Source organism: Thunnus albacares, chromosome 6 (genome assembly GCF_914725855.1).
Source record: "Thunnus albacares chromosome 6, fThuAlb1.1, whole genome shotgun sequence".
NCBI lineage: Eukaryota > Metazoa > Chordata > Actinopteri > Scombriformes > Scombridae > Thunnus > Thunnus albacares.
Genome location: NC_058111.1, coordinates 11592657 through 11619208, shown reverse-complemented (window position 1 = coordinate 11619208; position 26552 = coordinate 11592657). Strand labels below are relative to the sequence as shown.

General features: G+C 40.6%; 3 protein-coding genes across 5 annotated transcripts; 1 reads left to right on the top strand and 2 right to left on the bottom strand.

Annotated features, from left to right (window-relative positions):
- The first annotated feature begins 4 nt into the window (after positions 1-4).
- LOC122983572 (vacuolar protein sorting-associated protein 37D-like) lies at positions 5-2968 on the top strand. 2 transcript variants are annotated; one of them, XM_044353393.1, is made up of 4 exons: positions 5-205; positions 374-545; positions 667-737; positions 1193-2968. In XM_044353393.1, exons 1-4 carry the CDS (start codon positions 104-106, stop codon positions 1658-1660), a joined length of 813 nt encoding a protein of 270 aa, XP_044209328.1. In that variant the 5' UTR covers positions 5-103; the 3' UTR covers positions 1661-2968. The 2 variants fall into 2 exon arrangements, with proteins under 2 accessions (XP_044209328.1, XP_044209327.1); XM_044353392.1 differs by having other exon boundaries at positions 664-737.
- Positions 2969-3058: 90 nt separating this feature from the next.
- Positions 3059-8654, bottom strand: LOC122983573 (mitochondrial uncoupling protein 2-like). The gene is made up of 6 exons (XM_044353394.1): positions 7938-8654; positions 7221-7428; positions 5734-5937; positions 5411-5512; positions 4841-5021; positions 3059-4752 (listed from the first exon to the last, which is right to left on the bottom strand). The coding sequence occupies exons 1-6, from the start codon at positions 8061-8063 to the stop codon at positions 4638-4640; spliced, it is 936 nt and encodes a 311-aa protein (XP_044209329.1). The 5' UTR covers positions 8064-8654; the 3' UTR covers positions 3059-4637.
- Positions 8655-8710: 56 nt separating this feature from the next.
- Positions 8711-25322, bottom strand: c2cd3 (C2 domain containing 3 centriole elongation regulator). 2 transcript variants are annotated; one of them, XM_044353386.1, is made up of 33 exons: positions 25068-25321; positions 23590-23859; positions 23359-23516; positions 22352-22530; positions 22093-22259; positions 21863-21995; positions 21624-21776; positions 21381-21528; positions 21149-21282; positions 20692-20886; positions 20482-20597; positions 20248-20366; positions 19887-20018; positions 19325-19780; positions 19049-19200; positions 18340-18583; positions 17819-17999; positions 17555-17738; positions 17060-17232; positions 16832-16967; positions 16096-16364; positions 15655-15735; positions 14959-15573; positions 14513-14857; positions 14291-14429; positions 14132-14196; positions 13845-14050; positions 13608-13738; positions 13354-13512; positions 13085-13275; positions 11524-12319; positions 10788-10896; positions 8711-9312 (listed from the first exon to the last, which is right to left on the bottom strand). In XM_044353386.1, exons 1-33 carry the CDS (start codon positions 25117-25119, stop codon positions 9178-9180), a joined length of 6723 nt encoding a protein of 2240 aa, XP_044209321.1. In that variant the 5' UTR covers positions 25120-25321; the 3' UTR covers positions 8711-9177. The 2 variants fall into 2 exon arrangements, with proteins under 2 accessions (XP_044209321.1, XP_044209322.1); XM_044353387.1 differs by lacking the exons at positions 8711-9312; positions 10788-10896 and having other exon boundaries at positions 12234-12319; positions 13022-13275; positions 25068-25322.
- Positions 25323-26552: the final 1230 nt, after the last annotated feature.

Sequence of the window (26552 nt, the reverse complement as noted above, 5' to 3'; positions counted from 1 at the left end):
GAACGCAGCACCTACAAGCTCACTGCGCCCCAGCAGGACGCATCAGTAACGGACAGGTACCAAACTTTGACGAAGCAGTGAGCATGCAGGGTGGAGGGTCATCATGTCTCTGTCGGTACAGTTTGGGGTTTTGAGGACCAGAGAGCTGCGGGAGCTGCTGGAGGACGAAGACAAAATAAATCACATAGTCAAGTGCAGCGAGAAGGTGAGCAACATGTGACAGAGGAGCATAAAAATACTGGTCTCAAAGTCGGATGATTTCACGCTGATAATAGATGCTCTTTTACGATCATCATAATAATAATAAAACACATTGCCTATATTTTCTCTCTACTTGCAATGCGAGGATTATATTAAATTCTGACATTTCCAGTTTCAGGGACTGCAGAGAGCTACACAGAAGATACTGGTTTCAAATCAAAAACTAGCAAAAGCGAGTCTTTCACAAAAACCTAAATTTAGAGATGCGAAGTTGCTACTTGCAATGAAGTACAGGGAACTTGAAAAACTTAGAAGCATCATCCAGGCCAAACAAGAACAGCTTGGTGAGTTTTGATTATTATATTTATTTATTTTAATTCTTGGCTGCCTTAATTCCTTTGCCGTTTCCCTGGAGTTGGTGTTTTTGTTCTGCTGAAACTCTGATGTTGCTTTGTTTTGTAGCAGAAAAATACAGCGTTCATTACGTTCAGCGGTGTCTCCTGAAGAAGATAAATCATGATGAGGAGGAGTGTGAGGTGAGGAGTAAATTCTCTTTTATGCATGTTAATGCATTTTCTATAAGAAATAATACTAATACTAGAAGATGCTAGTGGTTATTACTGTAGTTAAGACATAAAAAATAACAGATAAACTGTTGACTGAAGACGAGCTACACTTTGGGCTATTAACAAGAAGAATAAACTGTCTGCTTTCAGGTAATAGATACACTCTTACATCCTCTGGCAACACACTAACAAAGCATTATAAAAAAAAGGCCTGGAGGACAATGCAGCATTGAAGTGGTGACTAAAAAGAATGTGACAAAAAAGAAATATCAGTGCTGGGGGAGATAAGGAGACAAATAGTTCATGTTAGCTTATTTTTTTCACAAAGCCAGTTCCCTGCAAACTTGTGGCTGCAAAGGACAGGTCTAACCTGGAGTAAAAACTGTCCACTGACTATGTGTGTCTGAAAATATCTCCCCAAACAGCTGCTGCTTCAGAGGTTTGTGGAGGGGGAAATGCCACTGGCAGATTTCTTGGGCTCCTTTCTCAGCCTGCGGAAGCGGCACCACATCAGATTGGTTCTGGTGAAAAAACTCCAGGAGAGGACTGAACTTAAACCAACTGAAAGACTCAGTGAGATTCACCCTCAGCATTTATCCATGGGGTTTCACCAGCATGTCCACAATCCCTGCCTCCCAGTCTGCAGCCTCACCACGGCTTTCGTCCTGCCCGCCTGCTGCCATTCCCTCCCATCTCTCCAAGTCCACACTCCTCCATTCCTAATGCCCTTTGGTCCCCATGTAAACACTGCCCAATGTCCACACCATTTATCGCTTTGTTTTGATAGCGATGAGTCCCCACGTCCAGGAAAGTTCCCCAAATGGCCAACGAGACCCGTCCGTCTTCAGCCACTGAAAGTCGAGCACAGGAGGCATCAACAGGCACCACAATGAAGCTCCAGACGCAGGATACAAGTTAAGACTTTGATGTTGATTAATTGAAAAGGCATAGAAAGAGCTGGATATCACTAAGTAGTGACTGAAGTGTGAACATAGTATTGTGTATCAAAAACCATCAAATGTTTGGTCAGATTTAGTCTTAATAGGTTTATTCTTTAAGTCGCTTAACTAATTTGAGTATTTTATTCATTTTGAGAATTTATTTAGTTCTTGAGTGTCTGTTTGAGTTCAGACAACATTAATAAACACTGATTTGAGACAGCTGTACATAATGATTTAGTTCAGATGTAGATAAATCAGTTTTTTGCCAACTCTGGTAATATAGTCTCTGGCTTTTGACTTGGATTTCCCAAATAAATTAGCACTTTTTTCTTGTGAGGACAGCAATCCAAATCCAGGCTTAATGTAGCATCTTTGACCCAATAGTCAGGAAAGATAAGACTCTTAAAACTTTCAGAGTTGCCCCTTTAAAACTGAGACATGAATGAATGATGAATATTTACTCAATCTGCATTGTGCAAGTCCACTACTACAGAAGGACAATACCATAACTTAATGCTGATATTTTTAACTTGCCGTGTTGTCGTGAGATTGATGTTTTCCTACATTTGCTAGAAAGTCATGGTTCTTGGTTCTGACGTTGCCTTCAGTCCATTACAAAGATTACATTAAGAAATAGCTGTTGTTTACTGTAACACTAGCAGCAGCACTTCTAAACATGTTGTGATGCACATTTGGCCATTTATCTGTAGGAAATAGTGCACAAGACAACAAAACAGAATCAGAAATGTTTGTGTGCATCAACAAATAGCTGTTTCTGCACATAGGGGCCACAGATGTTGATCACTGTTTGCATGAAAGGTTTCTCAACTGAACTCAATATTGGATGTTTGTTGACTTAAAATAGTTTGTTCCATTGCTGTAAACACATCTGAAACTGAGAAAACCAGTTACGCCAGCTGACTGTGACAATGTGGTGACAACACACCCATTTTACAAAAAAAAACAATTTTATACAGCTGGTAGCACAGGAAAGGAAAAATACAGTACGTGTGTCAAAAGCGGGTAAAAAAAAAAAACGTGTTTCCTGAGCGAGAAAAACAGTGAACAGAAGTTGGAGTGAACTTGAACTGCTCACCTGACACTAGATACCTCCGCTCATTAGTGTGCAGAGACTCCTGCCAAGGTCAGCAAAGGAGCATGAACAGCACTTTCTTTTCTGTAAACGCACAGTTAACCCTGTCCTCACTAATACTTAACTGTAACCATTTTGATAAAAGGCGAAGCGCACGCTTGTCACAACACTGTTTCACTCACTCATTCATCATTCGTGTGCTTACCATGAACTCGCCCTGCCACTCGCGAGGGTTAGCCAGAGTGCCATACGGCCCCGGTAAAGCTTGCCATACCAATTCAACCATGAAGAAACCTCCCTGGCACTACAGGAGATGATTAGCAAGGTGGAGCATGTTCAAAGGCTTTTGTTACACCACAGACTTCTGTTACATCGATGTCAACAGCTCCTTTTGTCCCATAAGACTCAAATTGGGCAATTTTCTTGTCTGTCAGCTGATTGTTTTGTTCTTCTCGCCTCATTCACCTGCACATCTCTGCATTCTTTGATGGAGGACATTGTTTTAATGAGCTCTTACACACAGTATTTATATTTCAAATGGTTCCCAAATCATAAAAACAAAGCCACTCCAGGCTGAAAAGCATATTTAATACGCTATATCATTAAATTACTGTTCTAAAAATATGGTTACACATATTAAACTATACTCTTAGTGCAAACACATCAGAGGCCTGTTAGTACTGACTTGTATCTCACAGTTAGGGGTGTTTTATCTACACATTGTTCCTCTGAAACGTCACGTGTGAAGGGGATTATACAGTAGAGTATCTATAACAGCATCCACTAGCAGAGCAGGTATGGAGTGACACGTGGTGGGGTTTTCATCGTGTACGAATGTGGGTCATTGTTGGTTGACCTTTTGTTAAATGTCCCTTCAGACAGACTTTAGATACAAAGCAGAAGAGAATATTTTTGGTTTATTCCACTCATACTTTATTTTATTTTTGAATGTCTTGTAGGTTCCAGTTTTAAATGTATGATTCACCTACAAGTACAAATGACATTTTTCAACATTATACATAGTATCAAAAACATCTCTGGTATTTTTGGTGTTAAAAAGATAATTTCTGTCCCAAAACTAAAATTTACTATAGAGCACATAGTTTTGGCTCATTCCTACTAGAGCTGAGAGTCTGATTTGAAAAGAAAAAACAACTAGAAACTATTAATCTTAATAGGAATTTTTCAAGTAAATATGACAAATATTTCATTTCATTTCAGTTGTGAGGATTTGCTGCTTTTCTCCTTCTTATCTGATGATAAAATGAATAACTTTGGGTTTTGGAGTGTTGGTCAAACAAATAACAAGCAATTTGTTGACACCAGCTTGGGCTTTAGGAAATAATGATTCACTATTTTCTGACATTTTATAGACCAAATGACTTGATAATTGTAAAAAAAATAATCAGCAGATTATCATTAATTGCAGCCCTCATCTTGTGTAACACGTTCACAAACAGGAAAACTGGATATTAAATACAAAAACCCTACCGAGACAATCTAGAAAGCCAGTAAGTTACTGTGCTTACACAACGCTGTCAATGACATCCCCATCTACACCAGACTGCACTCTATAAATGAGAGAACAATAGACAACATGAACTTCAATTATGTAAACCAGTCATCAAACCTCAAACATGAATCATCCCTGCAGTGTCTGTTTGCAGTGTGGCCTCTTTAATAAGATGCACGTGCAGTTTTATGCCTGAGGAAGAGCAGGTCCAGACCAGCAGCAGTCATAACCAGACTGTCTCTCTTCAGGATGACTGCGTGCTGCTGCTACTGATGCGATTTAAACCATCTCGGCTTTGCCAAACCATCCAGCTGTCAGACAGGTCAGAGCGGAGAATCCCAGGTTTGCTGAAATTTTATCACGGCTCTCTTAATCTGCTCGAAGCTCACAAACATCACTATGTTCCAGGCGCCCAGACGAAGAAACGAGGGCACGAAGCTAAAAAAGAATCACATGGCAAAGCTCATTTAGTTTCTGCTTCATTTAATTTTTTGACATGCATGCTTTAGATAACTACAGCACATACCCCTTATAGAAACCTGAGGGTCCCTCTTTCATCAGCATGGTTAAGGCACAGTTAATAGCACCGCTGTACTGGCCAGGCACCGAGTTCATGAAGCGTGTTTTTACCACATCCACCGGGGACGCTACAATAGTGGTGCAGAAACCTGCTGCGAAAGCTGCTGTGAAGTGACACGGCATGTTGTCTGTTGGAAACAAAACATTTGTGTCAGATATTTAATCCTTTACTTAAACAGTCTCATTGAGAACATGATCTGTGTACAGTAACATATACAGTTTAAATGTGGACAGACAGCGAATTCGAGTTAGACATTCAAGTTTCACATTAAGAAAAGCAATTACAAGTGGAATTGCAAATACTTGAGTACAGCTTTTTAGAAAAGTGAAATGAGATTTTAATTTCAAAGTTTTTTGCAAATCATTCCATCTGCATGAGGCATTTTTGGCAGTAGAGATAAATAACATACAACGCTCCCTTCTGTTGGTATGAAGGGCCACAAAACAGGAACAACAGTCAAGAGGTGAAGTGAGGCCCCAGCAATGCTGAGGATTTATTTGAAGTGTTTGCACTTGCCTGTCATCAGGTTGTACTTCAGGATGAGCTCCTTGATGATGTCATATGTCACCAGCTCGGAGCAGTTTACAATGGCATTGCGAGTTATATTTGGCAGACAACCTGAAAAGACGGTTTGAACAGCTATTGAACAATAAATTCAACCTGAAGAAGAGGTATTTCACAAGTTAAACATCATTGACAAAATAAAAAATGTGATAAAAGTAAAGTCTTTGTTCAGTTACAGTTTACATAAATTCTAAAATTCTGGCTCTGTAGAAGCTAATACAGCATTACTGACTTTTACAGTTACAGATATCTTTATCCCCCCCAATATAACTTGCCTTTCCAGAGCCCTTTAACCCCTTCATCCCTGGCAATGGTCTTGTAGGCATCAATAGTGCTGCTGTATCTCTTCACAGAGCTGCTCTCGGGCAGCCGGCCCTGAGCCTGGAACCTGACTTTCACCACATCTGTGGGCTGAGCGAAGGCCACCGCCATCGCTCCAGTAGTGCAGCCGGCCAGCAGCCGAGTCCCGATCCCAGCATCTGTGACACAAGCAGACACTTTGACTTGTCATTGACATACAACACCAGGACCCTAAACCCTAAAGTTGTTTTACTGGCAATCAATAAGAAATGACAACATGCTTCTTCCTACTGTACATTGCAGTCCCCCCCCTTAAATTTTGAAGTTTAAACATTTGCAAAAAAACATTTACTTTGAAGACAAAAACAGTAAAACTTCAAGCAAACCACTGTGCTTGTTGACTCTCAAACTGGTTTAACTAGTTATCTGCAAACTTGTGATGGATGAGGACAGAAAATTTGAGGTCTTTCCATGTCTGTCAGCCTTTAAGTTAATGATGCTGCCTTGATGAAGGTGGAACAGGTAGAGAAAGAAGGAGGAGGAGGCTCACGCCTGCGGCATAAACACAGATCTTTCCTGAGAGAGGAATCTGCCCTGTGCCCTACATCTTGGAGCTGTTTCTGTAAAGCGAGCTCAGAGAATGCAGCTCTTGTAGGATAAGATCACTTTACTGTACTTTAGTGTACTTCACTGTACAAGGAAATGTTGTTTGGAACAAGTTTATAGCTGCCTAATTAAGAATGAAAACTATAAAAAATATATGCAGACACTATACAGCATAAGATACAAAAAATATCAAATAGATAAAAATGAAATACCGTATATATACACAGAATAAAAAATGTAAAATGTCTGGTACTGGGAGCAAGTTGAGCTAGTAGTGCATCAAATTGGAGAAATATTGCATAGAACAGATTATTGCATTTGAAGATATATTGCACAGAACATATTTAAGTTAAGGGAGTGGATGAAATAAATAAAGGAACAGTCAAAATGGTTAATAAATAATTCCATTATTGCACTTGAGCAGAAGTATATTTGTGAACACAAACGTCAGGCTTTGTGTGCGTTGTCACAATGCACACAAAAAAGTGCAAACATTACATGCCTGTCTTGTTTGTTACAAGGCTTCTTGTAAGAAGTATTTTGAGCAGTCTTGCAGCTGCTCTTCAATAAACACAGTGGTAAATAATTTTGAACTCACTAGTTGATGTTAAATACTTATTTTTAGGTAACGCTTTCAGGCATCTCAAGCACTCTTGGCTCTCCATATGTTTAGCATGTCAGAGAATAAGTAATGTAATCAGATTTAATGAAGCCAGTAAAAACGGAGCAAATGTTCTGTGACATGCACAATATCCAACAAGACTGTTTCTATCTGGAGTAGAATAAGCCAAATTATATATCAATAATTTAACACACAAACAGATCTCAGCAGTGTCACTCCACTTGATGCACATACTTTCTGACCCCCTGCTGTAGATCTGCTTCATGGTGTCATAAAGGCCGATGCGGACTGAGGCGAAGCTCATCTGTCTCTGCAGACCTGCCACCAGTCCACTGTACAGACTCCTCGGCCCCTCAGTCTTCACCATGGTGAACATGGTGCCAAACACACCTCTGTATTTCGCCCTCTGGCCTTCCAATGAGGGCCTGGATTCACCTTGAATCTGAAGTAAACATAAATGCACAACAATTGTATTGAAGATGCCCTCCCAGCTCACTGTTGATATTTGGAAGAAAAAGTGGGAACTGAGGGCTTCAAAATCAGTCTCTTATCGAGATTAAACACCCATTATTAATTTGCTTTTCATACAAGTGATAATTACATCCCTGCATGACACGTAGCAACATGCACTGGTTCCTCCTGTTCCTCCTGTACAGTGCAAAACAGGGCCTGATTCTGGTATTAAGAGTCAATTTTCTTAAATTTTTTGTTTTTTAGGCCAAAAAATACATGAGAATTTATATTTCTGCACTAGAATTATATTCTGCCATTGTTATTGATTGTTTGCTTTGACAAAATCATTTAGGGAATCAGAACAGCTAAATGAACATAAAATGTGAAAAGAAAAAGGTCTTAGTTGGTTAGGCATGGGGGAGATTGGGTCGGGGGATTCCCGCCCTCAGTGTTTCAAAGATTCAGACTACAGCCCTGCAACAAGCAGTGTATCCTCACCTGCAGCCTGACTTTGGCTGTGTCCAGGGGGAAAGTGACCAGGTCGGCCACACAGCCAGCTGTTCCGGCTGAAAAGATCTTGACAGCAGCCGTGGGGGCCAAATCAGCAGTTCTTCCAACAACCATGATCAATGATTGAGCTCAGAGGATCAACAGTGTAAACAAACCCTGCGTGGTGCAGCACCATAAATTAAAAAGAGACAAAGCAGCTTCTGTCCCGTGTCCGCACTAAAGGATTACACATATTTGTGTAGCAGAATCAGATGTCCTCTAATGACGTCCTTCTCTGGGATCAAGTCCAGACGACAACATCAAGTTTCAGGTAAAGAAAAGTTTGCCTTTTGAAAGCCGAGTCTTTTAGTTGTGCCATCAGCCATAAAAAAGCTCCAAACTACCATTCCAGTGTAAAATATGAATTAAAAAAAAAAAAATCAGTATCCTCAATAACTGCACGGCAGCACAAAGAGCTGACTGTAACTGTACAGTACTCTCCTGAATCCAGCCTCTTCTGCTCACTCTTTTAAACAAAGCAGCTGTTGCACCGCCCTTCGTGAAAACCTGACACACCGGATGCAAATACGTTGCTCCGCACCTACGAGTGTCAAAAGTCTAATAGCCTGCAGCAATTATTTTTAGAACATGATTCATCTGCTGTACTGATGCACATGCACAGCCCACATTTAATTAATGTCTGGTCTGTTGTCTTCATTGGTTAATGTGCTGTTCAAGTGTGCAACAGTCAGTCTGTTCTTGTTACAAAAATGACACCCAAATTTAAAAAACATAGCAAATATTTAATACAAAATCTTACACTTATATTACATGATGGCCTGAAAACAGTAAACAGCAGTAAAACAATAACAATATACTTCATGTTCCCCTATTTATCATTAATAAACAGTATATAAACAGTTAATAGTTTATAAAACACTATAATGTAGTTGTTAGCAGATATAAGTGTTAATTAATGTATTTGTCAACAACTATAGGCTGGTGTATTAAAAAATACTGAGTGACAATGTAAAACAGTAAATATAAATATGCCTTCATAGTATAAATTATGTGTTGACATATACCATACATTAATACACACTTAAAATGTCCTTATATTGGCTTATAACTACATTACAGTGTTATAAACCATTTATTAAATGTTAATGTACTGTTTATAATTGCTAAATAGGGGGACATAGAGTGAATTGTTACCCATGAATGTTTGTCCAACCAAAACTACTACATACTAATGATCCTCATCAAAGTGAGCTGCAAATATTTTTGCTATTCTTTCAGTCTCTTTCTTCATGGATGATGGCGACATGTCGGGACGCTGTCGAGGACTTCTGCGAGGAATGCTGTGAACTGGAGCGTTCAGCCCCTAGAGAGATTAAAAAAAAAAAAAGTGCTGTAGCAATAAAAATAAAGACCTTCAGAATACTATTTCCAACTGTTCTTATATAGTACTTGAAAAAAATGAACTGTGTACTGAGACAACATGTTTACAACCCGAGCATGCCATTCAGCTAACAGATCATTTATTGCATGTTGGAGGTTTGTGGAAACATGAGTCACCACTCAAACAGAGCAAGCCTTCCTATAGTTAATGGGTATGAATGTGAACAATAGACAGGCTTGCCATGTGCCAGTTTGTAGTGCATGGAGTATAATCTTGAGATCAACAAGTGACTAGTTTGAACCGGCTTTAAAAACGGCCCCTCTTGCAAACACAAGCACATCAACTCTCACCTCTAACTACATGATGTTATCTCCACACCCTCCTTGAAACTGGATCCATCAACCTTGGTGTGATGCAGAAATTCTTTTCCATCTCTACAGCTGACTGGGAGTCACCCAGCTGCACTGTTCAACACACACTATGGACTACTATACAGTATGTGTGTATTAATGTGCTTCCTCAGTTTTGTAAGATACTAACAATTCACAAATTTAATACATGTCTTGATACTATAAAGTTTCTTTTGTGTGCAAAAACATAGTATTAATTACAGACAACTAACATAATGCCAGAATATTTTAAGAATGCAGCAATTTGGCTCAAGCTGAAAGACTGATGAATGTTTGTAATCACACCAACTACAAACTGAGTTAACTAACTGCTGTCTCAAACGTGTCCATAAGGGATCTTATATACACAGGTGTGTGTCTTAAATCACATCAAATCAACTGAATTTGTCACATGTGGACACCAATAGTAAATAAATACATTTGCAAAATAATCTAAAAAGTTGTTTTCACTGTTGTTATGTGTTATTGTGTATAGAATCGTGATAAAAAAGTTGATTACATCCATTTTTAATGAAATATATAACACAATCAAATGTGCAACAAGTGAAGGGGTCTGAATACTTTCCAAGCCGCTGTTGTAACTTAAGAAGTTTAACTAATGATGTGACATTTCAAAAACAAAACCACCTGTTACCATTCCTAAAAAAAGAAACACTTGAAAATAATTTTTGGTCAGCACAGATACCTGATCTCCTTCTGTAAAGGAAAGGGTTAATACTCGGGGCAGAGGAGGAATGTTTTGTTCCTGTACTAAAACGACTACAGCTGACCTTTGGTTACATCATGTTCTTGTTCTCTCACATCTCCGGGTCAACCGGGTCCTGATGAACACAGATTCTTCTTTGTTTAATGTCTTAGTTGTCATTGAAATCTCAAGCGACAAATTAATCCAATAGGATCCCATTTAACAAACAGCTAAAACTAAAAGGATATTATTATGACCAAGATATTCAGGTACCCAGTGAGAGGGGAGTGAAAAGTAAAGAGGGGGGGGAAGTGTGAGTGAGTGTGAATGTCAGACGTAGAGAGTTGGTGACAAATACTCACAGGGTCACTGCAGGACTGAGAGAAAGACGGAGCTAAGCGTATGGCTCTCATAGATGCCTCCAGTTGGTGAGAGGGAAGGAAGAAATTAGGAACCTCCGCAGGGACCGAGCTTAATGTGGAATGTTAAAAAAAAAACAGATGATGGGATCCGACAAGTTGATCAAAGATTCATGAGACAGGTTGAAACTGGCAACCACTATAAAAAAAATAACACAAAAATGTCAATAAAACTTAGTTTTTATGACTACACCCCTTGTGCAGCATGTGGCTACCTGCAGCCTTTCATGCCATTATAAAAGCATGTCAAATACCACGTTAATTTTGGAGCAGCCAATGTTTGAATAGGGAAGAGATGCGACATAGGCAAATGTATCCAATTAACTGGAGACTGGGAATGTATCATCCTTTGTCACAGCATGTCATTCTGTCAAATCTGTCCCAGAAGCGATATGAAGCAATCATCAAGTCAGTCACTCTTTGAAGAAGGTATAGATAAGATCTTTTTTCAAACTAAGTTCATTTGTTCTTTATTTAAAATACATGAAACAAATATATTACTATCATCTACATCCCATGTTTTAGGGAGCCCGGTGTGCCATCCTGAGCTACTGGTTTTAAACAAGATAATTCTCCCACTGAACTAGTTTTGTCATGAATCTTTGATCTTACTTGGCCTTCAAAAGCAAATACAGTAAGAGCCAGGAAAGACAATAAAAAAAACAATGATTAAGGATACAGTTGGAGTCTTGTGTCTTGATTTTCCAGGGAACATGAAGCATCATGGGTGAATGTGCCATGCGCCGGTGTGGGTGATGAACCTGTATCACCTGACCACATGTTGGACTCTTCTACTTGTCCCTCATCTGGGGCTTGTAGTGTCCTGTCACCGTCTCTCTCTGTGTCTGAAGCGTCACCTGCTGATCTATTAAAACTGTCAGTTTGATGGTGTTCTCTTTCCTCTTGTCTTGAACATCTGTGTTCCCCACCGGATTGCTGAGCGTGCAGATTTACATTCTGCGATGTTAACTGACTCTTGTCCTCCTCGTCTTGACTCAGGTCCGGCTCCTCTGGTGCCTCCATGCTCTCCAGAGAAACCAGGTCGGGGTCTGACATAATGCTGGTCCAAGGACTGGTTTTGTCCGTTAAAGAGGTTACCTCATTTAAAGTCCTCGGCTTCAGCACAACCTCTTCGTAATCTTCCTCTTCCTCTCCATCATCATCATCCCTTCTGCAGCTTGATCCATCTTCATCATCATCATCATCTATTCCTTCTCCATTTTCATCCTCCGACACAGTGGCTGGGCAGCGTTGGTTGTCTTTTTCTTCCTCGGCCTCAGAGTCCGTATGCTCCTCAGACATTTTTGGAAGTGGTGACATCAGCGGAGACAAGTCTTCATGGGATGAATTTGAAGCTCTGCGTGGACTGGAGATAATCTCAGGGATAGTGTGAGGGTCGTCGTGTCCAACAGGGGAAGTTGTCGAGCTGCTCTGGGGGTTGGAGGGAATCGTTTCCAGGTGTTGACTTTGTATACCTAAGTGAAGAGGACAGTGTGGATATTTTTTTTTACTGCTCTTAAGAAGATCATGTAAATGTTTTATCATACCATTTTTGTTTCTCTCTCAACTCCCAAGCACTAAAATCAGCTACTTCAGGTATCATTAGTATGTTTTCTTCTATATTCATTCACTTTAAGAGTTATGTTATTAGGTAATGATTTTAAACCAAAACTTAGGAAAAGGAGAGGCTGTCTGGAGCCTGCAAATTTCAGTGTGCAGACAGTCTCTCTTTCTCCTTGTTGCTGCTTTTTGTCCTGCAAAAAACACCTGGATGTGCACACTTATCCACCTTTTTTGCTTAAAACTTGACACTGTTGGTTGTGACCTGTTTACAGCTTAATACTTAGATTATTAAATGTCATCTGTGTCCAAAAATGAGCAGACATAAACTAACGACTGCTGTACAATAACTTCATATAACAGGAGCACTTTCAGAGTGACAGTGATGCAATGTTGACTTTATTCCATTTGCTGACATTTCAGCACCACTTAGCTTTCTACAGAGCACTGAAGAAGTCAAAAGACACCGGGGTACCTCCTTTTATGGTTAAAGTGTGACTAGTAAACTAGTACAAAGTTTACCTGCCAAGAATGATTTTTAAAGGGTTAAACAACGACTGGACAATTTAAATAGAAAGGTGCCATTCATCTTACATGTTTCTAATGCTAATATTTACCTGCATTTGGCATTTGTTGCTGGTAATTTCAGACCAATTCTTCAGCATAAGCGAGAAGCTCACCATTAATGATATTGTTGACTTCTCCGACTAACAGATTGGACTTGCGAAGAAGCTGACATGTGTCTATCTCAGACTCCCGCTGTTCCTCTGGCTTGGTGTGACAGTCCTGCTCACTCACAGACGGGAATGTGGGAGTTGAAATCTTACGGCTGAAATATCTCTGGATGTTGTCGAGCTCACTCAGCTTTTTCCTGGAAGAACAAGCTCACGTTAAATGTCACTCTTAGAGAAAACAATCTCAATCTCAACGTCTATGTGTGTACTGGTACCTGAGTGCTGAAAACAGGAAGGAGCTGGAGGGGTTGATGTCAACAGCACTGCTGCTGCAGACAGAGTGAGATGCCGTTTGCTCTTGCAGACTCTCATGGTAAAGACGCACTTTGTCCATGTGCTCATGATGACGGTCACTCTCACTGGACCTGGGACAACTGTAAAGATGACAAATAAATGTAGTGATGGACTGTATGGGATTATTTCAGCATGCAGGGCCACATTTTAAACAATGGCAGAGTAATAAACAAACCTTTCAGAGAACAGTCTATCTATGTGGTCAGGTGATGAGATTTGCTGCTCGGGGTATCGGCTGATGTGAGACGGGAAGCTGCTGTATGTGGCTGTGGTATGGTAGCTGAGAGGGAAGACCTGGAATAAAGCCTGTTAATAAAACAAATTCACTGCTATTAGTCTAGACATTTGATTTATACCAAATGAAGAAAGGAGAACATGTGGCATGCGGAGTCAGATTTTGACTCTCTCCCACCGGTGAGTTTTTGGCAGCTTCTTCATTCGCAGTTTTTCTCTGCCCACGGAGGTCTTGGACCCCCTTTAGTGGAGTGATGGACACTTTGAGTTGGCCGTGACACTGTCCACTCAAGTCTGTGATGTTGTACCAACCACACACTGACGGGAATCCACATAGTAAGGGGGACAGGTCTACCGAGGCAAATCCAAGCACCCTCTCCATTTCTATGGGAGTAAAATACCCCAAATTAATATATCTTAATGATCAATGTAAAACGGATCATAAAGTGAAAGTACCTCCTGTACCTCCTTTGTGCCAGACTTTGAACACCAGATGTTGTTGTGGATCAACCAGAAGCTGCTTTGAAAGCCTGTAAAATTCACAAAATACATCAGACTGATATCTGATAAAACTGATTGTTTGAGTGTAATTTAAGTGTAAATTATGTGTGATATGGCACTAACCTGCACTCATGTTGATGGTCCCACACAGGGGAGTCAGTGTTGGGTACTAGAGCCGTGGACACTGGTTCATCAGAGTCAGCAGTAACATATGAAACACAGCAGCATGGTGTCCCTTCACTGCGTTCAGCTAGTGGACAGCCTGCCAGGGAAAGATAACACACATTATTTTTATTGCATACAAAACAAATGGAGGAGAATAATCGTTCCAGGTCACATGCTTACCTTTCAGATTCAGGTGCATAGCTCTGTCCACTGCTACCGTCACAGGGAAGGATTCATCCACGCTCATTTCTGTGTGCTGCAAAGATGTGATGTCTGGAGTTGCTCTTGACGTTTTATGCTGGTGTTTGCTTTGTGCGTGGGAGCGTTTAGGTGTGGTGGGCGAGGGGACTTGATCTGCTGCTTCCATCTCTTCTGATAAGAGCTCCCCCTGGCTGTCAGAGTCCACCTGTTGGTCAGCTACTGCAGATGTCTTGCTAGGGGCACAACCAGCGGTCAGGGTGATGTGCACCCTGAGAGCAGCCCCCTGCAGGTCTGTTGCTGAGCGTCTGAACAGCGGATACACTCCTAGGAAACCACAAAACTGTTATTACGCCCATAAATATAATTCTAACTTCACAAAAGCACTGATGATTTGCTTAATTATTGCGTAATTAATTATTTCATACCACTGAGAGTCAGCTTCTGCTTGGGTGTCTTTGCCAGCGAGGACAGTTCGACAAATGCTGATCCCACCAGGCGGTCTGTGTCACGGGGCCTCTGAGTTTTGTCTTTCTTAAAGGTAACCCACACCTGAATCTCCAGCCTTTCCTCTCGAAGGTACCACATCAAAGGTTGGGTGCTCCTCAGCTCAACTGTCCTACTTCCTTCAAAACTCACTGTGGCCTGGCCTTCCTCCCCACCCTCCATGATAGAGGGGTGTTTCATCTGAGAGCAAAAGGCATCCTGGTCATAGAATTTGTACCTGAAGTAGCAGTAGGTGGAGCGCTGCAGCTCACTGTGTCCTGGCAGAAGCAAGCAGTGGACCGGTATCCACAATCTAGGCATCGATAAGGTCAGAGACATTTTCCTCATGCTCTCTTCCCAGGCTCCTTCATCATCATGCCTTTCACAGTCACTCTGGGCCATTTCCCAGCCTACACTCCGAGCAGCTTTAATGGCTCTCTCTCTGTCTGAATGGTGGGCGAAGCTGACCGAGATCTCAAGGCCCCCAACCAAGATGTGCTGGACCTGAGAAGGACTTGTTTCCTGAGGTATATAGACCCCAAACCAGCCGGAAATACCTTTATGTTTGGAAAAGGAAACACAATGACTGTGTGTTCATCAGAAAATCTATTGACTGTGCAGTGAAGAGTGCAGCATACCTGTTCTTTTAAGAATGAGATCAGCCAGCGGTATTTTCACTGTGCCCAACATCACATCCTTAGGCTTGGAAGCATCCATTGCTGCAAAAAATAGCACAGAATAAATAAATGAATTACTGCTTCAATTAACTAATATTTTGAACAAAAACACAAGAGATAATTTGTCATCATTACATACCTTACAGAGGCTCTGTTATCAATAACAAACTAACTATGTGTACTTATTTACTGTCATTTATCCTGTCTCATTTATCCTGTCCTGCACATTATAGACATTTGTTCTTAAAAGGATGAGCAGGACAAATTAAGAAATACTGCCAGATAAAATGAAAAAAAAAATAAAATCACTTGCATGGGAAGTGTTACTGGGGCAAACTAATAACATACATTATTCAACATGTTTATAAATTAGTAACAGGCATAAAAAAATATTTCTTAAACCTTTGCGATTGTCTCTGTTCCAGACAGTGAAAACAGCGGAAGCCTCCTCCAGCTGTTCTGCCAGACTGCAGGTTTCTCCGCTGCTCCTCTGAATCAGCAGATCACAGCACACCTCCATGTGGTGGTCAAACTCCGGGCAGAAGGTCTTGGCAGCTATGCGGGTGCACCTCCTCTCACTCTCAGGCAAGAAGGAGAGCTGGACTGTTACAAATGTGTTCACTCCCACAGCAGCAAAGTAGCTGAACCTTTCATTTTGTTCTGATAATACCCTGCAACAGAGAGACAGAGGCACAATAGTAAACTGAAGACCTTGGGCCAGTGTCTGCAAATATGGCATCAGTTTTAAAAGTTTTAAAAGCTACAGAGTACTGTACTCTTAGAGTTGAGTAAACATATGTATGAGGAAGAACTTAGTAAAAAAAAACAAACATGAGATTCAACTAATATAATCCATTGTTTTTTTTCTTCCCAAACTTTAGATTTTAAAAGCACTACAGTAATGATTAAATGAATTCACATTAGGGGTCTGTGGCTTGCTTTACTCTTAATAACAGTGCTAAGAGGAATTTCTGTTTTTTTTCATGTGATAGATTGTGATAAATGATCCATCTACATATTGTATGTACCAAACAAAAAGCCTCTAATTTTATCTTTGTATGTGTGAATTCCACTTAAACACCAGATTTAAAAATATAAAACACATAAAGCTCCCAAGAGGACAGTGGGAGTGATGTACCTTGCTGCGGCCTGCAGACCAGACGCTCTGTGCACTTGAACCACGAGTGTCACAATACGAGAGGCAGCTCCTCTGCCAGTCTGTCCTTCAGGTCTCACGGGCCGGTGCTTGTACCGAATGCACACATCTAGCAGGCCTGAGAGACATCACACGATAGTCACAACATTAAAGATGTTAAATGTGTGTCCACACAGTATTTTATTGTCATTGATGTGTACGTGTGTTTACCTGAGGGCTGAGGCTGATGCCCTGTGGGACTGTCAGTCCTGGGAATCAGTGGCAGGGAGAACATTTGGGCTTCATCCGGATGCTGTCTCTGCATGGTGACCATGGCACACAGCTTGGACAATGGAAGCATCCCTTTGGCCACAAGCTGATCTCGGACATTTGGATAATAATATCTGCAGAAAGAAATATATCCTAAGTATGAAACATGTCATTTTAAACCACATATAAGTTTAAAACTGAGGCGTATGTCATGCATTATAAAAGGCACTGTGTTACATTCATAGCATTTTTATCATCAGTATTATCAGCTGCAGTAGAACACATACATAGAGCCTCTGCAAATAGGAAATGTGTAGGAAACACAAACAATGCAACAAAGAAGTGTAACTCAGTCTTACGGCTTCTAAGGAAGTCAAGCTTTGGGGTATGTCAGGGCTATTTTTATTATGATATTTCAGTTTTTTGCAGCTGGATCAGACAGTAAAAACCACAAACCTGCACCACACTTCAAACTGTACACCCCCTCCACTGCTCAGGCCTTGACTTGAAAGAGAGCTGAGCAGCAGCCTCTGAACAGGCACTCCCTCAGGAGCCAAAAGCACATGAGTCTCAGTATGGCCAAACAGTGGGTCAGGCACACAGAGAGTGGTAGTGGTACGAAAAGGCTTCAAGTTCATGCCTGTTGGAGATAAGATGCAGGTTAGAGTGATGCAGAGTAAAGAAAAACTTGAGGGTTTTTTACAATAAAATGTCTCTTACTGCTCTCTATGAGGTTTTGGTCCACTTGTGCGGCAGGGTCACCTTCCTGACATGGGAAACTGTACTGCACGTAGCAGTCGGCCTCACCCCACACTGTAGACTGCAGCGGTGTCAACCCATTGACCTTCTCCACCCTTATCACAAACAGATGCTCTCTCATTTGCTCTTGTGCTGCACTCACCTGAGAGAGAGACACAAAGGTGAAAGGAGGTGAAAGGACGTCTTCCAGCAAGACATTGCAACATGCTTGTTGGAAGGAATGACATTCTTTCCTGATAAGCAGAGAAAGAGGAAGGTGAACCACTCAGTCTTAACTTTTTGAGATACAAGTATGAGAGCAGTGTTGAAACTACTTTGCTCAGTAAATCATTGGTATTATTTTAAAATGGTGTCATTAATAGTAAGTGTTTTCCCGCACCCTCCCATCAACAGGCCTGGGGAGCGTGTAATACCTGTAAATATCTGTCTCACAACAACACTGACATGAAAATGTACTTAATTTTTCCAAAACTGCCACTGACCTTTGTTTGTGCGTGTGGCTGGTGATCAAGCAGATGAACTGGTCTCACCAGATGAGACAAAGAGTCGTATTCTTCGTCCCTTGTACGCTGGAGGGCGATTATCTGCTCTGATTGGCCCATAGCCAAAACAACCCTGAGGTTTCCTTTGCAACTACCTGAGAAGACATCAATGACTGGCATGTAGCAGTCCACCCCTAAAACGGGGTACTGTGCCTGGAGAAGAAGGTGAGCAATCTTTGGATCCCTGGAGAAGATGAAGAAAGAGAGGAGATGAGAGAGGAGTTACTGGTGTCACATGCAGCCTCATCATAGCAGGTTATTTCAATTACATTTATACAAGAATTGTACAAAGAGGAATATGTGGTGGAAAACTGCTTGAGGTTAAGTTTTAGAGTTCAAGTTTCTGTTATGTGGGATGTAAGACCTTACAAACATGTTCTGTGTGGTGTACCACAGCGCCTCCCAGTGGGGAAATTAGATAAAAGAGCATGTACTTTGAATATACACCCTACATTTTCTTAGTATTTTGCCTGCTTTGAACACAAATATCACAGCTGCTTTTGTCATTTTACCATAACAGTTACCATACAACTTGGAACATTTAATGGTCATTCACAGTTTTTCTCACTTTCCTCCTACTCCAACAAGTGTTTTCCCCTGTATTCTGTTCAAAAAGAAAAAGAAAAAAATGAAGTTAGCCATGACTTGCCTAAATGACATGTAGAACTGGTGGAGAGGTAATTTAACAAGGCCGAGGAGCCGATCCTGCCCTGAGCTCCCCATCTTCTGCCACACCTCGATCACCATCACATTATTCTTCATCCTCTCCAGAAGTTTCGTTGTTAAGGCCACAGGAGTTACCTGAGACAAAAGAAGGAAAGAAACTCATTTGGCTCAGTATAATTCAGCATTCGCAACAACATAGCTTAACTATCTGCGTCTTTGCAGTCTCAGAGTTAAATTAAAAATTAACTTTGCCACTAACCTGAACAAAGTTAAAGGAAGGGTTTGCCTGACCCCAGCTGACGACAGATCTCGCTGTCTCATCGCACCAAAAGAGCTTACAGTTCAAGTACACGTTTGGAGCCTGCATGGGCCCACAGTTGAAATTCTTTCCATCTGGCACCATGAGTAAAGTATGCAACAGTACCTCGGGGTCCTCTTCCACCTGCTGCCATGATTTATGAGGAAATGTGTGGAGGTCGGGATGAGGAGAGGGTACTTTTAAGGGTTTCTGCGGACTGGAAACATTCAATCTGGAGTCTACAAAAGAGCAAGCCGGTAAGTCCTCTGTGCAAGTGTCAACATTTTGAGATCTGGCGCTGGGCTCTCTCTCAGGACTGGGTACGTTGTGTGAAGGTGGTGTGTCTCTCCAGGCCAGCTTGCTTTTCCTTTTTTCAGAGGAGAAGTCTTTGTTGTCTGTAACAAGTTCTAGTGACACCTGGAAAAGACATTAATATTACTTCTACATGAATATTACAGCCATTTGGAAAACAGATGTCAGACTTGGAAACAATAACGCCTGATTAAAAAAAACAATTTATTACCTTGAGAGGTCCGATTTCATTCATTTCACTGTTCCCTTCAAGGCTCTGTACAGGTAAGATGACAGACTGACTCAGCTGCTTGCTCTGCAGCAGACAGCGCAGTGGGTGAACTGCTTTACCAATGAGAACAGGCTGTAACAAGAGTTTATAATGATGAGTTTTGATGAAAGTGAATATGTGTTTCTAAGTATTTAACAGAAAAAGGAAATAATTTGGAAGCTAGAACCAATATTAAACCTTTAGAAATGTTTGTGAAAACAAACTCAAGAAACTCAAGTGTCATGGTCACTCATCTTTACAACATTTGAACAAATAAGAGTAACATTTGGCTACTTTTAATGTGTTATTGTTACAGACGTACTTTCTTTTGGTTGCTCTTTCTTGAGTGAATCTTGAAGAGGAGGTCAGTTCCCCACCACTGTTTAACTGCTGTTGTACTTAAGTGGACAGGAAACACTGACTGCTGATGAAACTTCACCTCTTAAAAACACAAAATAGTGTGTGTCAGATACAGTCACAAACCTGAACAAAGACTGACAAAAATGTTTTTTTCACTCAGGAGGGTTTAATTAAAGCAGGTTGTAGCTGGTCATACCTCCTCCTGTGACTTTATTGGAAACGGCTCTGGTCACATCCCCATCTGCAGCCCTACTGCGATCATGTCGACTAGAAGCGGAAGCCATCGGGAACATATACTCAACGAAAAATGTGCTACAGAAACATAGGAGACATAACAGAAATTTCTTACTCATAGTGCCAATGTTATTTTAAATCAGATGAAAACAGTGTTAAATCTTTTGCCTACCATTTCTTGCTGGTTACTGGTTGAGGAGGTTTCCCTCTACTAGAGGTCTTTCTGGATGTGGTGGTTGTGCTGCCTGTACGTACAGTCAGGGAGTCGATGGTCACTTTTGCCAGTCGGATCAAACTCAGCTGCTCCAAACTCAAGCCAGAAGGAAAACCACCATCATCTGCAGACCGCTGAGGCTCTGAACTTGGGCTTGACAAAGTCACAACATGATAAATGTATATGTGTTCTGGATGTAAAGTAAGTGACGTGCTTTTGTTTACTCTATTCTCAAGTACTCAAATTCAAGCGTAACTAAGCTGAAGATCAGACCATTATTAAGAACTTTTTTTAGAGTTGGTATTTTTAAAGATGAGAGGATAAATAAAAATCCATCTCCCTCTAGCTTCTGAAAGGAGCTTTTGCTGCTTACTCTCCAAACAGCATGGCTTAAAAAGCAAGTAAAGGCCCTTACTTTTCACTAATCTTGTGTCCAGACAGTGTTGGCTGTTTCTCAGCTCTTGGTGAGCCATGTTTTGGCTGACTTTTACTCAAGGACACTGTCCCTGTAACATCCACCTCGGTGTCATCTGGTCTGCTGTCTGACATCTGAAAGACAAAACAAAAATGCGTTCAAATAACCCTCAGCGAGAAGTAAACTGACGATGGCATTACACAAGAAACCCATGTGAAATTCATGTACTTACAGGAGTTTTGTAGAACAAGTTTTCCAGTAAGCTCTGATCATATTGTGGGTCATTGAGTTCACTATCCCCACACACACTGCTATGCCCGGAGAGAGATACAGGGGAGGAGCCTTCACCATCCCAGGGAGGTATAGGAGATGTGTTTAAGCTAAACAAAAAGAGAAACTAAACATCTTAGGGAAAAAACCTACAAATGTCTTTAAGGAATACATTGCTTGTATTTAAGTAAAGGCACATGGGTACCTGCCGAGGAGAAGATCAACGGCTCTGTTATCCATGTCAGCAGGACAGTCCAGGCCGCAATCTGAGACTACAGCAACATCATCAGAGTGCTTGAGAGTTGAATCAGCATGCAGGATATTTTGAAGAAACCTCCCAGAGGGAGAAGGAAAGGGCCTGCAGACACAAGAATAAAGTACTATAAACTGTATTACAGTGATTTAAAGCATTGTTTTTTCTTTAAAAACCTTTGAAACACTAACTTGGAAGGTGGTAGGATGTTATCTTTTGGGAGAGGAAGAGGAGTGTCTTTCAGAGTTGGGGCAGAATCCATGTCACATTTCAAAGCTGATACCACCATAGCGTTTCTGAGTTTGTTCCCACGCTCTAGAATAACTGAGATGAGAGAAAATGTTGCGAATTTTTTAAGAAGCGGTCAGATTTATGCCTGTGTGATTATTTAAAACGGATGCATACTCTTGTTACAACAAACCTGAGAGGATATCATTGGTTGATTGGCCACAAGGTTCCTGACCTGATGAAGGGTTACCAGCTGTTTGACTGTTCTGAGATCTGTTTGTAGTTGGCATCTGATTCTCCAGTGACTCCTCTTTGCTTTTTTCTTTCTGGGCATTTTGGAAATATAAGTGATCTTTCCCTCTGAAAACAAATGCAGAATTTTAAACTTAGTATTTGATGTTCTATTACCATTCCATTACAGATAAACAGAAAAAACACAAGAAATATCAAACCTTGGTGTGTTTCTACCGCTGCCTCCCACTGATCCTTTCCCGCTACCAGCCGAAAGCGACCTTGGCTGCGAGGGAACAATCAGTGTGGTGACTTGTGGTCCTTCAATGCTGATATCTGTGGCAGGACCTGAGCTGCTGCTGTCATAGGCTTCAGTCAGAGGCTCCAAATTAAGGGAAACCTGTGGAGTTAACAGAAAAGGCTGTGATTTTTGCTTTATAAATGGTCCTCTCTCCTCTCTCTAGATTCATCTTTAGACACATATCAATAAACATATTAGGATGCCTCTTATTGTATTGTATTTATTTATCAGGACAGTGTATAGTTTTTAACATAAATGATGCACTGCACCAGATTTAGCTTCAAGCTAATTCTCATCTGCAGCCCCTTACAATTAAAACATATAACAGCACAATAACAAACAGTACAAAGCAAAAAACACACAGGACACACTTCACAAAGCCAGACACAACAGCACATCACATACACCCACAATGTCAACCAGAAATCAACAATACGAGCATGTCAAACCAAAAGCAAGATTATTTGAGAAGACAATGAGATCAAATCCAGACTCAGTGGCCACAGAGCTGAGCAGCAATTATATTAATTCTGTTAATGAATAAGGTCTCAGCTGGAGTCAGCTGCTGAACAGCATCCCAGCAGTTGGTAGTGATTGTTTGGCCTGCCTTTCAGCACTTCACCAGGACATTTACTTCCCTCAATAACAAATTTAACTCTTAAGTTTAAGAGGAGTATCCCTATTCGCTATATAGCTCCTAATGTATCCGGAAGGGATGAAGTCTGTTTACAATGGCTTCAATATTATCTGATAATTTTCTAAATACATACAATTTGTGAAAGTAACACCAGCAACAATTCTTACTGTGGCTGAATGTTTGTCTGATTTTCAAGAAGCTGTTGTAGGAAACCAAACATCACTCAGAGTTGCTATTCTAAGGTTGCTATTCTGCAGCTGACAGGTAAATTAATTCAAATTTCCACTGACCTGTAACTCTCCCAGCTTTTCAGATGTTGGCGATACGAGAGTGTAAAATCCACTGATGGGATGTGACAGAGAGAGACGGGAAATGCCAGCAACCTGAGCCCGTGCGATCGGCAAATGATCTGGTTTTGTCAGAACTTCCAGCACCAAAGAACCCATATCTGTTTAAGAATGACAGATTAACTATAGATTTAAACATATCAGACTCAAACATATTAAAGCCTTTTTAGTTACCTGTAAGATATGAGGTGAACTGCTTTGGGCCACAGCGGATTGGGAAGCACGCTGTGGTCTTGATGGTCTTCTGTGACAGCTGCGATCCATCTCTTGGAAAGAAGTGTGTACCATTAGACGACTCCCCCCACCAACGCAACCTGACAAATGTCGCAGACGGAGGCTTGTGAATCGTCCATAACACCCGGCTTATCGTCACCCGCAGGAAGCATCTCAGCTGACCCTCGACCAGAGGAGGCAGGCTGGTGGAGGGGGACACATCGCTGGGGACTGTAAAGAGTTATTTTTGATTACAGCAAAGTCAAGAAATAAATTCAAACACTGTAAAATCTAAAATCAACAGTCAACATATGATCAACATATGAGTTCATATAGGTACTGTTGAGAGAGTGTAATTATTCAATATTATTGTTTATCAATGTTTTGCAGAATAATCTTCGCAATGTCAATCTTAGCATGTTGTCCAAATTAATGACTTTGAACAAACTGAAATTAAAAGTTTTTGTTTTACACAGATGAAATGTTCTATGTAATACATAAAGGTGAAAGAAGTCTGAAGATCAACTTGATTCTTTTGCATATGATTTTTCAAACATTTGCTATATTGTGATATATCAATGTCTGAAAATATTCCTATTAATATTGTGATAAGAATTTCACCTATATTGCCCAGCCCTACTCTTCACATCCACAAATGTGCAGAAAGCTTATAAATGTATCACACTACATAAAATACCCACAATAAATCCCTATGAGCTGCTGTACTAATCCCTGTTGCAATAGTTGATAGCAAAATGAGTAAAACAAGTATTATTGACAGTAATGATGTAGTAACTTAACAATGTTTTTTCTTTTATGTAAGCAATATGATTTGATACTCTTTGAAATTGTGCTGACAATTATTTTATGGCATAGTACTTTCACCTGGACCACCAAGTATTTCACAATGACTTAAAGTTGCAAGTGTGAAAGTGGAGCTGTACTGCAATTGTTGTGAATACTGTACTGCAAAATGTATTTAATCTTTAGCTAACAAGCAAAGTGCCTGATCTGTCAAACATGTGCAGCAGCATTTATCAACAACAAATACAGGAATACAACATTGTAAGAGACATATTTTCACAACACAACTGAGTTAATATTTAAATCAAACTCATAAGTGGTGTTCGTCTACATCTTTTCAGTTCATTTACTTAATTAGGATAAAAGCTGATGTTGCTATACGCTTAACAATGTTTAGCATCCCTTCACAAACTGCCCCAAAACATACTACAGCGTTAACATAAACACATGCTTAATGGAGCACATTAGCTACATTGACAACATTGACAACACATGCGAAAACAGCAGTACAAACCGATAGAAAGCGAGAATAAATTACCTCAATGCAACATTACCTATTGTGAAACTGACAGCTGACGCTAACAGCTACTTAACTACTTAGCTGCATTGCTAACAGGTAGCTAACAACAGTTTACCTCTCTTTTTGCTGCCTCCAGCTTTGACGGTCCTCTGTTTCCTGCTCTTCATCCCTCCACTCAGTAAATATAAATGGTGGATGATAGCCTGGACAAAGCAGTGGCTGCACTATGAGCAGGCATGATTTTTTTATTTATTTTAATCACACTCCAGCAAACTAATAATCCGTTTAACAGGGCTGCTCGGCCTAAACACACACACACACCGACACACACAAACCGCAGCGCGCAAAACTGTTTCCCGAGCAACGAAGTCCGACCGATAACTTTCGTCCCGCCTCCGCTGCCGCTGCCTGTCGCAGAGGCATTCTGGGAAATCGAGTTTTCATATGTTGGCGTTGTTAAAAGTGACGTTTCTGTAGGAAATTGACAAATTTCTGTACATTGAACGGACGCTGATTGGTGATAACAACGATACCAATATTTAGGTGAATATATCTGAGATTAAAAATACTCGAAATGGCTATAGTTGCCCGTGATCACTTTGATTGACCCGAATCTCGTGGAAACAGATATAATGATTACAATACATGGTGTACAAAATGGTTAATATAATATAATATAATATAATTTATTTAAATTTTAAGGTCTGAACAAACATGAAGGCAATACTCAAAAGTGTGTTGGCTCTTTATTTATTTATTTTTTCCAATGGACTTATATGACAGCTGTCTTGGTGTGGTTCCACTACTGCATCCTAAAATGTATTACAATTATAAAAGTCAGGGTAGTACAGATTGTGATCCATATTGGTTGATAACAGATCCATGCTTTCTTTTATGTCACCAGCAGATGGAAGCACTGACCTTGTCATCAGCTCACTGACGGACAGTCTGTGGTCTGTGCTGACAGCTCGCCCTCTACTGTGGAGGACGAAAATGACTTAAGTATAAATAAATAAATAAATAAACACATATGGTAATGAAAAAGGACATAATTAATATATAATTGTTGATTTATTTTCTACATTTCCATAAATAATATTTTATTTAGGCTATTTCTGTATTTCTACATTTATTTATTTATGCTTGCTGACCCATGAGACAAAACCCAGAGATGTTCAATTCAAAATTATATGAAACCTAGTAAAGGAGGACCTCATAAATGAGAAACTCGGGACTGGTATGGGATAGGTTAATTTTTGTGTTTTTGACAGGATCCCAATGAAAAAGGTCAAAGCAAAGGAGCTGGCTGATCAGAAAAGGGACAACGTGGTACTGGAACAGAATGAATGTCCAGAAGGTGCAGCATAATGCAGATTTGAAGATCATGAACTGAAAGCTGAAACTGAAAGAGAGACTGGAGAAGATGCACTCTCAGCTCTCCTCAGTGCTCTCTGCCTCTAATATGAACTGAACTGCCCTTGATGAGGTCACAAAGAAAATTGAGTTACTGTTGTATACGCCCTCTCTGTTTCCTCCTCTATCAGCAACAGTCATTGATGAACCTCTTCTCTTTTTCTCTGATATTTTTATGTATATTCTT

Coding starts and splice junctions, on each gene's coding strand:
- LOC122983573 (XM_044353394.1), bottom strand. CDS start 8,063: ATGGTTGTTGGAAGAACTGCTGATTTGGCCCCCACGGCTGCTGTCAAG. Junction 7,429..7,937: donor CAGCCAAAGTCAGGCTGCAG/GTGAGGATACAC, acceptor TGTTTACTTCAG/ATTCAAGGTGAATCCAGGCC. Junction 4,753..4,840: donor CCCTCAGGTTTCTATAAGGG/GTATGTGCTGTA, acceptor ATTCTTTTTTAG/CTTCGTGCCCTCGTTTCTTC.
- LOC122983572 (XM_044353392.1), top strand. CDS start 104: ATGTCTCTGTCGGTACAGTTTGGGGTTTTGAGGACCAGAGAGCTGCGG. Junction 546..663: donor GGCCAAACAAGAACAGCTTG/GTGAGTTTTGAT, acceptor TTTGTTTTGTAG/CAGAAAAATACAGCGTTCAT. Junction 738..1,192: donor ATGATGAGGAGGAGTGTGAG/GTGAGGAGTAAA, acceptor CTCCCCAAACAG/CTGCTGCTTCAGAGGTTTGT.
- c2cd3 (XM_044353386.1), bottom strand. CDS start 25,119: ATGAAGAGCAGGAAACAGAGGACCGTCAAAGCTGGAGGCAGCAAAAAG. Junction 23,517..23,589: donor GTTCACCTCATATCTTACAG/GTAACTAAAAAG, acceptor ATTCTTAAACAG/ATATGGGTTCTTTGGTGCTG. Junction 20,019..20,247: donor GAAAGAGCAACCAAAAGAAA/GTACGTCTGTAA, acceptor CTCTTGTTACAG/CCTGTTCTCATTGGTAAAGC.